This window comes from Dendropsophus ebraccatus, chromosome 4 (assembly GCF_027789765.1).
Source record: "Dendropsophus ebraccatus isolate aDenEbr1 chromosome 4, aDenEbr1.pat, whole genome shotgun sequence".
Lineage (NCBI taxonomy): Eukaryota > Metazoa > Chordata > Amphibia > Anura > Hylidae > Dendropsophus > Dendropsophus ebraccatus.
Window position 1 is genome coordinate 125,317,201 of NC_091457.1, and position 14,436 is coordinate 125,331,636.

Here is a 14,436-nt window from a genome sequence, read left to right on the forward strand (position 1 = left end):
CTTATGAAGTAGTCATGGTCCCAGCGCAGCAATCATGCCCCTGTGGGCGGGATTTATAGCGCTGTATCTTAATCACACAGAGGTGGGTCCCGCATCACATCAGCACTCTGCCATCTGTTAAATTTAGCTATTAGTAGGGGTTTCACCGTTCAGACCCCCGCTGATCAAAACTTTGTTCTTTGTACATAGAGATTTGCAGTTCCATTACAGCCACGGACACAGACTATTTGCACTGAACTCCTGTAGCTCCAGTGTATTTCAGTAGTGATTCATATACAGGAAGCAACCAGATATTTCTCGCAGCTGTCCTGAGAATACGATTGACCACAACACAATGTCTATGGACACAAAAGATTACAATGAGTGATTCATAAGTGGATATATTAGGGAATGAGCCAAATATAGTAGCAGAGAGGAAATACACCAAGGCCAACTATCCTCCCATGTCAAGCAAAGTTCTGCAGATGGTGTATACTGGTTTATTGTTCTCAGTTATCAGCCCAAGAAATTAAAATAAATGATATATCTCAATCCCCATCGGCACTACTGTCATCTCCAGAACATTATGATACGTACACATGAATGATGTTAGCAGCTCAACCTATAACGCTGTACTTTTGTAAACTATTTTAAGTTCACCGCTTCTTTAAATAGTCCAGGGTAAAAATCTATGTCCTCCATTTGTCTCTTACTTGTCGACAGATTTTTGATGCAGACACTGGAGGTTTGACATAGTTTTGTAAAGCCGCTAATCGACCTCTACAAAGACCTTAATAGTCTTCTGCACTGGATCCTGGACCCAAGGCATACACCGTAACTGACTGCACCAGGACTGATGTCTAAGCAGTGGACTTCCACAATACCTTCTATTTTGGCCACTTACAGTATAAACATAGCAGAGGTTAATTTGTCACTTAACGCTATGAAGCTAAAAAGGCAAAACCCCAGTTATATCACAACCACAGTTCGGCTATATTGACACTTCTTGAACACTAAACAAGCTGCTCAAGTTTTGTGGTTTGCATCTCCATAGCTCAACTTCTACAGGACACTCATCAAGACAGATGTTTCATGACATATATATATATTTTTTTTTACTTTGGGAGGGAGTCAAAAAATGTAATGTATTGCAGTAGTGGGTACTTTTATTTGAGAACATTCACTATGCCACAAAAAATGTAAGGCATTGTCCAGCAGTTTAATTTTTAGTAGCGGTCAGACTGAGCTTAAATTAAAGCTGTACTCACCAGCCACAATCCCTCCACCTCAAGGAAGTGTCTACTCATCCAATCACTTGCTGAGACAAGGCACCACTGCAGCCAGCGATTGGTCAAGTAGAAACTCCCTTAAATTGAGGAGAGAAATGGGTTAGCAGCAAGGACCGGGCATAACCCGAATGGCAGCAGGGTGGGATCATGGCAGACAAGTAAACTTTTTTGAGCCACCTAAAATAAACAGATACCTGAACAACCTCATTAAATATGACAGATAATCTTTATAAATTGCTAGATTATATTATATAAATTGCTAGATTATATTATATATATATATATATATATATATATATATATATATATATATATATATATATACACACTAAGGGGTGGGTGTGAACCTTGTACAGTGGTCCCTTAACATACGGCATTGATTGGTTCCAGAACAACCATTGTATGTTGAGACCAAAACTATATGGAAAACTGGTTATTTGTTCTAAATCCCCCAAAATGAGAAAAATAAATAAAATAAAAGGAAAATAAGCAGCTAACTAATATGGATACAGCAAATCCTTACATCTAAGAGTCAGAAAGAGCTACGATAGACTCTACATTTCTTTCTATGTAGAGGGCTGGAGTGTTTTCAGATCCTTTACAGGCAATGCAGGGTCCCAGAAATATAAAATGAAGCTGCCCTCACCTGGTGCCCAAAGGTGCAACTCATCCTGGCCCAGGTAAAGAGTAGAGATGATCGAACATCGGAAATCGTAGGTTCGATCGAACTCTAACATTCCTGGTCCGTTGGGAAGGAGAAGAGTGCCCGGAATTACCTAGAGTGCCCATTACCTAGGCTGAATCCCGGAATTCCAAGCGGTTCCCGGGCACGCTCCTCCTTCCGCACGGACTGGGAAGGCATCAGCAATCAAACGCGGCAGGTTCGATCAAACTCGAACATTCTCGAACCTGCCGCGTTTGATTGCTGATGCCTTCCCAGTCCGTGCGGAAGGAGGAGCGTGCCCGGGGACCGCCTGGAATTCCAGGATTCAGCCTAGGTAATGGGCGGAATTCCAGGCAGTCCCCGGGCACTCTTCTCCTTCCCAACGGACCAGGAATGTTCGCGTTCGATCGAACCTACGATTTTTCGATGTTCAATTAGGTCTGTAGCCTTATATGTTGAGTCTGGTCTCAAGTTACGATGGTCAAGAAAGGGCCATGGTATGTTGAGGCCATTGTAAGTTGAGTTATAAAGCCTCTAATCACACCCTTTCATCCTAGAATTCACACCCCATTTTGCAGTTATGCTCCCGCCTATCTGCTTATTCATTCAGTAGTGCACATAGTTTGACAAATCGTAAAATCTCTATATCTTGGGAAAAAAGAAAATGTTGGATTAGGGTATTCAAAAGCTACAAGGTGCTTTTGATGTTTGCATTGACTTCAATGCAAATCATTTCGTTATGAAATGAACGGCCGTTGTGTAAATTGAAAATGGCCGTTCTTTTCATACAAAGTACATTGTGTGAACATAGCCCAATAGTGCCAAGCTGCAATACCATGCATAGCCCATGCACACCAGTGGCGCTGTTTCTAGAAGAGATCAGCCATTTAATATAATACAACCTTACGACTTCTAAGGTCGCGACTCTCTACTTTATTACCCAGCAGCACAGGGCAAATATCCCAGGCCTTGAGGGGCCCAGAGTTAATCTGGAAACTGAGAAAGTAATATCAGCCTGGGGTCAGAACGAGACTAGAGGCAGCTCTTGTTTTGCAATTTCCCATAAGTAGCCTTTTTTTTTTCTTCTTCTCCACCTCTCTAACAATAATAAGTTACTGCTCTCTCTAAGCCAGCAAATATACACAGCATGCAAAGCGGCTGCAGAACAGATTACACCCACATAGCTTTTCACACAACTGAATTTTTTTGCATTTTAAAAGATATAAAAATGCGCTTTTCCCCACTACGAAGGTAATTTTGTTGCTGTATTAAGTAGTTTTTCCACCTCTTCCTATTTCCAATGAAATAATATGACGTCTTAGCCTTCCCCTTCCCCCTCCCCCCCGCAGCCACTTAAGGAGCCTTTGCATTTAAATCACATTACAGCGCTGGTACTATTTCTATCAGACGCTCCACTGTGATTTATGAAGCTCAGCAATCTCCAGTGACAGGTCCTCTTCTAAACGCACTGGACTGGTTAGATGTATAGGTCAAAAGCCTGATAGTTATTTCCCAGACAAGATTCTGTCTACTTGCTATTATTTTGAGGCGTGCAGATTTTACATTCTGATATCTGGTGTCATAATTTGTAGGCAATGTACGAGACCAAGAGCAATGTACAAGGGCAAGCACCATCATATAGGTCAGGATAAGGCAGCTGGTGCCCCTATAATACCAGGCAAACTAGACGTTCCAGCATTTAGAGAGGTTATCCAGGCATAGAAGAAACAAATCGCTGCTTTCATCCAGAAACAGCGCCAGTTTTGTCCTCAGTTTGTGTGTGGTACTGCAACTCATCTACATTGAAATTAATGGAGTCAAGTTGTAATACTACACACAACCTGAGGACAAGGGTAGTGCTGTTTTTTGGAAGAAAGCTGCCATGTTTATAAATTTTAAGCCCAAGTGAATCTAACAGAACATTTATTACATCAGGAGGTGGTTGCAGCCCAGCTAGCAAATCATCACCCATTATACACCTATGTATCCATACAATTCCATAATACAAAGAATCTAGTACCTGCACAAGCACTGACTAATGGACCTTTACAGGAAGATGGAAAGCTTCATATAGAACTGGGACCTTTAAGGGGTTATCCAGCGCTACAAAAACATGGCCACTTTTTCCCCTCTCGTCTGCAGACTGGGTGAGGTTTGGAACACCGTTCCATTGAAGTAAATGGAGCTTAATTGCAAACCACACCTCTACGGGAGACAAGAGAGGGGGAACAAGTGGCCATGTTTTTGTAGTGCTTGATAACCCCTATAAAATAAAATCTTTCACATATATAATATCTATAACTATTCAATCAACTGGTGTTAGAAAGTTATATAGATTGCTAATTTACTTCCATTTAAAAAAAACTCATCTTCCACTACTTATCAGCTGCTGTAAGTTCTGCAGGAAGTGTTGTATTCTTTCCAGTCTGACACAGTGCTCTCTGCTGCCACCTCTGTCCATGACAGGAACTGTCCAGAGCAGTGGCAAATCCCCAGAGAAAACCTTTCCTGCTCTGAACAGTTCCTGTCACAGACAGAGGTGGCAGCAAAGAACATCAGACTGGAAAGAATATATCACTTCATGCAGGACATACAGCAGCTGATACATACTGGAGGACATGTGGTTTTTAAATAGAAGTAAATGACAAATCTACACCTGTTGATTTGAAATACATTTTTTAGCTACTGGAGTTCCCCTTTAAGTGTGCTTGTCAATGACAGCATGGGGCTCTAACACAGGTGATGCATGGAATAGACACTGCGGTCACATGACAGCGATAGACAACAAGTCATAACCCAACATTGTAAATAAACGCCAATGCTTTGGGGGGGCAGAGGACAATGGTGGTGCTTTCAAGGCAACAAGAATATTTGGAATATAACCTCACACACAAATCCAAGCAAGGCACAAAGGCTTTCTAAGATTTCACCAACTGATTGTAATACTGACAGTGTCTACGGAATCATACTGTGAAGGGGACCATGCACCTGAGATAGCAGTCGGCTCAGCAGAGTGTGCATCTGTTTGCAAAAGGGAGACAGAGGCGTATCGGCCGCTACCAGACTTCTCCGGCAGCTGCTTATCTCCCATGGGAACAAAGGGTCAGGCATGCTGAAATCGAGTGGAGACCCAGATTACACATTAGATAGGCAGTTCTGCTAACATCACTGACATCTAATGTGAATGTGCACCAATAGGCTCAAGTGTTCAGAAATGAATGGAGACCAGACAGATCCCTTTAGGAACAGATTTTTTTTTTTCATTAGCCAAATAATGAATGAATAACATATCCCCAAACCTAGCAGCCATAACTCATTTCTACATACATTGCCTTTGCGGCACTCAGGATTAATCCAGCCCTATGTAACTAGTATAGCATTACATTTTGTGTCTTGAAGACCACAGCTATGTTACTGCTAGACATGCATTAGACTCTATAGGAAAAATCTGCTTTATAATGGTTAATCTGACTATAGAGCGAGTTCTCCCCCAGTCATTCATTCTATGAGAGAACGCACAGAAAATTTTCCAATATTTCTATGAATTGTTCCCATCAGTGTGTATTGTATAATATGGAAAGTGTTGGAATCCAATATTTATCATTATACACATTATTGTTTATTAGATCTGAAGACGACTACAGATCCTAGATTGTAATAGAATTTTCCATTTTATCCATCGTACCCAACTAATAACGGTATTATAGAAACCTCAGCATTAACAATGAAGGGATGTACAGTAGGTGATTCTTATAGTGTCTTTACAGTCCTGGGCATAATTCTTGTTGCTCTTAGTAATAAGGATTTGCCTCTTTCCTATAGCCCTACCCCATGCATAAGTTATGTTCCCACACAGTATTTTTGCAATACCAGCCACTCCTGGTTTTGGGTGCAAAAATACTGTGTGAGAACATAGCCAAAAACCGGAAACCTAGACAGCTAACCTCAATATTCTCCGGAAAGAAGAGTATTATGGAGCTGTTTGAAGGTCCTCACATTGGGGAGATTGTGGGGAGATTGTGGTCAGCTTCACTGTCCAAATCACATATCTCAGCTTCCGGAATTCTTAAAGGGGTTATCCAGGATTAGAAAAACATAGCTGCTTTCTTCTAAAACTCTTGTCTGCAGGTTGTGTGGTGTGGTAGTACAGCTCAGCTCCTTTAACCTCAAAGGAAATGGGCTGCAATACCACAACCACACCAAGGACAAGAGTGGTGCTGTTTCCTAAAAGAAAGCAGCCACATCCTGGGTAACACCAGGGGTAGGGAACCTTGGCTCCCCAGCTGTTGCAAAACTATAACTCCCACCAGACAACCAAAGCTAAAGACATGATGGGAGTTGTAGTTTTGCAACAGCTGGAGAGCCAAGATTCCCTACCCCTGACCTAGATTAATGTTGGCCAAACTTGTCAATTGAGCTGGTGTGTATGGAGCAGTCCTGACTCTCTTGTCAAGATGCTGGCGATAAAGAAGGATATTATTTATTCATCTGACACATATACAAGGTGTATGGCCAACTTTAGCTTACACATGGCAAATTAGTTGAAAAATACCTGCCTGCATCCCACACGTCAGAATAATTTCCGTTCAGATGTACAACACAGATTTCCAGCTGCACATGAATGTATTCTTATGGGCTGGGGGCAGAATGATGGGAGTAGTTGCATTCTCCACCAATATTAATATTCTATCAGCATAACCACTGGACTCCAACCTGTTGCTATCCAGCTACAGTAAAGCTACAACCCCCATCATACCTTGCAGACAGTTTTAGTTTCCGAACAGCTGGGGGAGACCATTGTCATAAAATGGCATAGTATACGACGAACAGAAAAAAAAACAAAACTGGCAGAACCTTAAATTACTGGGGGGGGGGGGGGAAAAATAGACTAGTTTATGGGCAGTGACAAATACTAAGAAAGCAATTCCCCTAGAGGCCGAGCCATTGGACGCGTTCAGATTTTCTCCAATATTTCAAACTCCAGTTAAGTAGACCAGGAATATCTGTGCGGCTCACTCAATGACTAATGCTCCCAGTCAAGATCAATAGGAATTACATTATTCACAGCTTTCCGATGATGCAGAGTATTTGGATATGGTACAAATATTTCCGGATATATTTGCACTTAAATAAATCAAGGAAGCAATACTAAAGAGATTCTGTGAATGGAATTCTGGGGCGGCTAAGAACAAAAAAAAATATAGGTTTGTACAATTGGAGATGTACTACTTCTTCCTGCACCTTATGACACCTTAGACATCTCATGAGAGGTCCATAAAGCAAAGGTAGATGTAGTAGGAACATATAAGCAGTTCTTTCTTAAAGGGCAGGAAAGGTTTACCACTTCAGATGACCTTCCTGGATCTGGGATTATCTCAGCCTTTTTACCTAGTGCCATGGAGGACTTTATAAGGTCTGCTAGTCTAGAACTAAACCATATGTAAAACCAAACCATGAGTTCTCTGAGTTCATATGTAGTTGGTGGGTCCAAAACACTAAAAAAGGTGCAAACCTTACCATTATAGTGTTGGTTACACTCAAAGTTTTGGATTTCACTTTGCAAATCTATATATTTCTAAGCATTGTCCCCTATCATATCTCATAGAGAAGACCAAAAAACAGCAAGGTAGGTCCTACGGGGAGAAAGCATTCTAGACACTACAGTTCCGCCTCATGAATGGGTCATCGTGTGTCACTAAGAGCCCTGCCAGTTCCCATCACACAGCCAAGATAAGGATCGGCTTCGGTGCACACCTGTTGTCTGCCATACAGAGTCGGCTACACCGCAGGGTCTCCATTGGTAGTCATGACATTTCAGAATCCGTCCTGCAAAGACCCTTGTGGGATTACTATAGAGAACATCGGTCATTTCTAAGAATACAATTTAGATACGACGAGATATCTGCTGCTGGACATAGTACGACAGACATAAGAAAGAGGAGAGAGTAGGTCTTAGAGGATACAACATCCCCGTAGTGACAAATTATACGACCTTGACGTCACTGGACATCTGTAAATATCAAGACTGTGGCATTTTTTTCAATCCTACAATAAACACGTGCCATGCGTCTAATCCAGAAGCCGGGGCTTAAATCAGACCTTTAGAAAGATTGTCACATTAAGCCTGCATCGCTCCTTGTTTTCCCTCAAGTGCTCCCAAAGAGACCCTCCTAGATGTAATTACTGTACAATATCAGAGCCACCGGGAAGGACATCACTCAACGGGCTGAAATGGAGAATAAATCAATAGAGAGATAAATGTTTCTGCTCCGAGAGTGGCCACCCCATTTCAATGTATATCATCTCACTCAAGAAAAAAAAAAAAACACTTGGATGTCAAGACACAAAGACGACTTCGCATTTGACTTTGAAAGTCTTTACGCAGAAAGACGTCCAATATTAAATCCACGGATCGGTGAGAGGGAGGTCAGTGGAAGAACGTCTCTGGCGTACTCTGGGAGAAGTCATAAGGAACAGTATAGAGGCATAGAAATAAACACCATCTCAGACTCAACTCACGGACCTCAGAAATAAAGAGAACGCGCTGCACTATTGGACTTTACAAGAGCAGGGATCAATACCAGGACAACTCGCACGGCCACCCTGAATACAAATCTACGTATGGGTCATGAATTTACCATAAACAATTTCCATCACAAATACAGGGACCGACACAACAACAATCAATGGCAAATTTACATCCAATCTCAAAACACATAACATAAAATTTACGGTTCACGGACAATGTGCATTAATATACCATATCAGAAAAAACACATTAGGTATGAGGTAGAGTATTAATAGCAATGTTACAACTATAAACCTCAGAATGTCCTGGACCAGGCTACATGTAATGTTACAGCATCTTATAAGGGAAACAGGCGATTTAATAAGCACAGCTACAAAGAATAGCTCAGCAGTGCCCCTCTGGTATCAAATAGCTATTGCACACACAAAAAAAAAAAAAAAAAAAAAAGTCATCGGATGCTTAAGTGACCTCCAGTTGCTAAAATATTGAATTCCTGGAGTAGTTTGAGATCTTTTATAGGATAATCGGCCCTATAGGTTCTCATAAAGCAGAAAGCGCAAAATATCCGACCAGGTTATAAGATGAAGAATATATCCAGAGATACAGCCGGCATCTACTGTATGTATCTCATGTGCACTACTATGCTTACTGCTAAATAATGGTTCAATGCCAGGCAGAGAATGGCAAGAATTAGGCACCCTACCCCATGTATTTACAATGCTAGGGGGCAAAGATCTAACTAAGCAAGTTTTAACCATTTAAAAGCTGTAAAAGTCTCGAGTCTCTGCCTTTTCATACAGGAACTTTACAATGAATGGAATCAGGAATCTATAAGCTATATGGTCCCCCTGTATCTGTTCCCTATGTACAGATGTATTCCATGCACCCTCATAGTGTGTGTATCCCACCCGGCACTTCTTTGGGCTTGCTTTGATTAGGAAAGCACTGCACCAAAAAGCAGCCACATAGCAGATTCCTGATCCTTCCATGTAAAAGGGGGAGGAAGGAGAGAGAGAGAGGGAAGGGGGGGGGGGGGGGGGGGTAGACAAAAATCCTACAAGGGACCTGTTCAGTATCTCCTGCATGGCAGGGCTGGAGTAGCATGGCTCCTGGAAGTCACCTCTAAGGCACTTTCAGCACAAAGAGAGTGAGAGGAGGTTTAGCTGCAACAAATGCACAATCTCAGCCATATAATACTGGCACTGATATAGGCGGCCAGTTAGAGACTGGGCAATCCATACAAGCAGCCATGCAAACAGCATTCAATGGGAACTTTGGTACATTGTGAGCGTAGGGATCAAGTCTTCCATAAATAAGGGAGAAATGGAATTCAATGCATGTCCCATATTTAGCATACTGGAATGGGAAAGGGTCATTAAAAAAAATTATGCTATATACATGGCATCTGATGGGTACTGGATATCTGACACATGAGATGCATCCCCAATTGTCAGGAGTGCAGCACATAGTAATACTGAGCACTCCTCCACACAAGGCGGCTGCTGCTGAGGATTCATGGTTGGGAATACAGGGCACAATATTTCTTATAGTACTGTCAATAGGATTCTGATACATTGTTACTATGTCACATCACTGAATAGTGCTACAAGATATGGGACAATGACATGAGAGAGATGGGGAGTCTATGGGGCTGGGGCAATAAAGGGAGTCACAAATGGGATGCACACAAGGAAGGAGTGTGTGTGTGTATATATATATATATATATATATATATATATATATATATATATATATATATATATATATATATATATATATATAGAGCCTCAGAAACAGATAAAGGATGAATGGGCACAAAAGACATATAGTAAATAGGTATTAGGAAGGGGGCACAGAGGGCAGCAGGGGCACATGGGGGAGCAGAGGGCAGCAGGGGCACATGGGGGAGCAGAGGGCAGCTAGGACTGCATGGCGCCAGTGCAGAACACACAGGAAGGGCTGAGCCACTTACCGGGGTAACACAGGACATAGTGCAGCACAGACGTGGAGATTTTCAGGAACAAGATCCACCAGCACGGCTGCAGTAGTCTCCGCATGACAACATGCACATTGAGAACAGAGGCAACTTGTTGACTGATTCCCCTCCAACCAAAAAAAGTAGTAGTAGAGGCAAGGAGGGAGGAGGGGGGCAGGGGGCTCTGGATCCGGGTGTCTGGTTACTAGGAGGGCTCTGGGAAGTTGGAGAGCCGGGGAGAGCGCTGGATCTCATGCATGCAGCTCTCTCCAGCAAGTCCCAAGCTTTGGAGGGGGATCTCCTCTAGTCCAGGATCCAGCTGGGAGGGGATCTCTATTATTCCAGGCTCCTGGGCTCCTTATTCCAGGCTGGGATCCGCTCCTCCTGGCTGATCACACCGGGTCTGGCCGCTTTCCATTCTCCCATACAGGAAGTAACATGTGAGCTGCTCCAGCCCGAGACTTTAAAGCTCAGAGGGAGAGGGAGCCCGGGAGCGCGCACTGACACTGGGCGTCTAGCACAGGCGCGCCGCCGACGCTCTTAAAGGCGCCGCGCTGTAATCTCTCCTCTCGTCAAGGAGCAGCAGAAGAAGAAACCCTGTGAATGATGCTTCTTTCTCCTTCGCTATCCATATAAAACGCTAACAGCCTGACACCCCCACCATCTGTCATCCAACCCCAGATCTGGGGGGGCAGCAGCAGCAAGCACTGACATATCTCACATATGGTGGGATTTTATTGCAATGTAGCGAGCGATATTGGCAGAGAATCCAGAGAAGCCGGGCTGTACTCTCTACATGTCATCCTCCATGCTGTAGTGTGTCTGTCTCTATGGCCCTTGTTGGTAAGTCCTGGAGTGTGAATGGATCCCTGTCATGTCCCCAGGCACAGAGCTCATCTCCCCCCCTTCCTCCTTCTCCAGGAGAGATAAGAAGCTGGAGCAGCTGATCAGAGGCAGTGAGTGTCCCCTGTCACCCGCAGCTCCCTCCTCTGCTGCTCCTCTCATCCATCCCCTGCTTCTCCCTGCCACATCCTCCACTTGTCTTATCTGTCTCTGCAATGTTCTCTGTGTACTGGCTGCTGCTGCTGCTCTCTGTGTACTGGCTGCTGCTGCTGCTGCTCTCTGTGTACTGGCTGCTGCTGCTGCTGCTCTCTGTGTACTGGCTGCTGCTGCTCTCTGTGTACTGGCTGCTGCTGCTGCTCTCTGTGTACTGGCTGCTGCTGCTCTCTGTGTACTGGCTGCTGCTGCTCTCTGAGTACTGGCTGCTGCTGCTCTCTGGGTACTGGCTGCTGCTGCTCTTTGTGTACTGGCTGCTGCTGCTCTCTGTGTACTGGCTGCTGCTGCTCTCTGTGTACTGGCTGCTGCTGCTCTCTGTGTCCCTGCACCTATCTCATCTTCTCATCTGCCTGTAGCTTGCTCCTCTCCTCTCTGCTGCTCCATTCATCTCTGCCCAGCTCTTCTATCCACCACATTCCCTATGTGTGAGTATCCCCTGCACCTCATGCATTTGCTCCACATTCTTCCCTTTCTCATCCATACTGGTCCCTCTGTATAGCAGAGCTGGATTTGTCATTTAGCTGAGACTGCAATATTTCTGCATTTGTATGCTCAGTACTAATAAGTGGATTTACCTGTGTATATGGTAAGTTCTGCTGAACAATATCTCAGCTCTGCTACATTGCATAAGCTCCATTGCATACCATATGTTCCCCACACCTATTCCATTCATTCATTCCCTCATCTCTCATGTAACCCCATATGTTCCCCACACCTATTCCATTCATTCATTCCCTCATGTAACCCCATGTGTTTCCCACACCTATTCCATTCCTTCATTCCCTCCTTTCATGTAACCCCCATATGTTCCCCACACCTATTCCATCCATTCCCTCCTCTCATGTAACCCCATATGTTCCCTACCCCTATTCTATTCATTCCCTCCCTCCCTCATCTCTCATGTATTTTCTGTCCCATGCCCCTTTGCTACAGGGAGTTTGGCACAAGCACATCCATCTCTTTCCACTATTTGATTCTCTCTTCTCACTTCTTTATTTCTCCTGATACCCCCTCCTGTTTTATGATATCCCCCACCTCATATCACATCTTCTGTACCCCCTGTGAATATCTCGCTCCCGTCATCATTCTCTCCTATTCTTTTCCAGTCCCCCCCACCAGGACGGACACTTATGTGATGAATGCTCTTCTCCATCTAACAGCAATCTCCTCTCATTCCACCTCCACAACTAGATTCCTTCCTTTATGCACCTATCATTTCCTTTTCAGGACAGTCACATTAAACCTGAAGGATTTTTAATGCTAATATAATACTTAATATTACATTGCACATTTCTTTTTATATCTCATATCTATTTTATATACGTCCATAATTATTAGATATACATTGGCTGAGCCTAACAATTTTGGTGGAAGTGTGTGTGTGTGTGTGTGTGGGGTGGGTGGGGGATTAAACTTTCCCTGGATGGCTTATTCCCATCCTTCCGTGCTGTTCAGGGGTCCAGGGAAAGAGTTGGCAGCATGAACTGACACATATCTATAGTATATGGAGATTTTATTACACGTTTCCCCCGTATATTCAGTTTCTTCTATGTTCTTTTATTTCCTCTCTCACTCCATAAACTAGACATGTATATGTGTATTTCTGGGATAGAGAAATGAGATTAGGAGTTCTATTGAGGACAAGGACAGATGTGATTGACGACTGTTCAGTACAGCACTATGGAATATGCGGGTGCTATAGAAGCAACAGGAAATAAAAAAAAAATACATATTGTCATTGTGTATGGAGGATTTGACTTATAGCAACAAATTCCTTATGCCTTTTAATGGCTCAGGGAAACCATAGAGGAGGTGATCCAGCCCTTTCTAGGGGCCAGAATGGAAAGCTGCCCTATGAGACATGCGCAGTAGCTTGGTAGTTACCTCTGTTACCTTGTGCATATGCATGGTCAGTGCTCCAATTATTCTCTATGGGGCTTCCGAACATTCCCAAGCTCACCAATCCACTAGTTCCCCGCTATCCACAGGATGACTTTTCATACAGTGCCAGGGATAATTCGTTCCAGGTCCCAGGGTCAACTTCTCTCCTGGTGCTGGTACTTGCATAAAATAGAACTTTTATACCAGCGGCGCAGTGTCATAGAGTCTACAGCATCCGTGCCCTAGGCCTTCCCCACCTTTAATCTTAGCCATGCCCCTGGGATGGATTACTATGAGCTGCTGAAGAAGAAAGAGGTGCTGCAGGCCTAGGGTGCTCATGCTCTAGACCCGCCTTTTTGACGCCACGCCATGGTACTTGTGTAAATAAGAACTTTTATCATGGTGTCAAAGAGGTGGGGTCTAGAGCATGTGTGCCCTAGGCCTGCAGCACCTCTTTCTTGTTCATCGGTTCACTGTAATCCTTCCCAGGGGCGTGGCTAAGAAGATCAATGGCGGGAAAGGCTTAGGGCATGGATGCTCTAGACCCTGACAATTTGACACTGCATCACTCGTATAAAAGTGTAAATTTTTAACAAATTTGGTGTATGTGAGGCTGTACAGGCGTCTAAAACTGATAATTATGAATTATACCAAAGTAAAATGTTGCACATTTTTCAAAAATGTTGGTACTTTTCATGCCATGTGTGTGCCATATTAAATTCCCTCAATATACCATATCTTGCATAAATAGCAACTACAGGGAGAGTCAAACAGTGAACACAAGAGTTACGAACACAAGAGTTAGAGAAGCTGGACCTTCTAGGTATTGTAAATAGGGGTTGTGTTGGTAAGACTGCTGTTGCCTTTTCAGTGTAACTAAGGGGCAAAGCTAAAACTACGAGCACACTTCCTGACCATTATTCTCCACCAGGATTTACAATTGGCAATATATACAGTATTTGGCCAAGAAGCATTCAGCTGGAATCTGCCAAGTTAAAATGAATGAGTCTACCACACGGTAAATCACGTTCATCGCTCCAGAGAGTCTGTTCCTTGTGCTCCA

At 43.5% G+C, this 14,436-nt stretch overlaps 1 protein-coding gene across 2 annotated transcripts in view; it reads right to left on the bottom strand.

The window, feature by feature from the left end:
* PTPRG (protein tyrosine phosphatase receptor type G) overlaps positions 1-10,912 on the bottom strand; it is a 403,269-nt gene extending 392,357 nt beyond the window's left edge. Inside the window, exon 1 of one of the 2 annotated variants that reach the window (XM_069966943.1) lies at positions 10,434-10,912. In XM_069966943.1, coding sequence (XP_069823044.1) covers positions 10,434-10,518 — 85 coding nt within the window. In that variant the 5' untranslated portion in view covers positions 10,519-10,912. The remainder of the gene's footprint in view (positions 1-10,433) is intronic. The other variant, XM_069966945.1, reaches the window with a different exon arrangement.
* Positions 10,913-14,436: the final 3,524 nt, after the last annotated feature.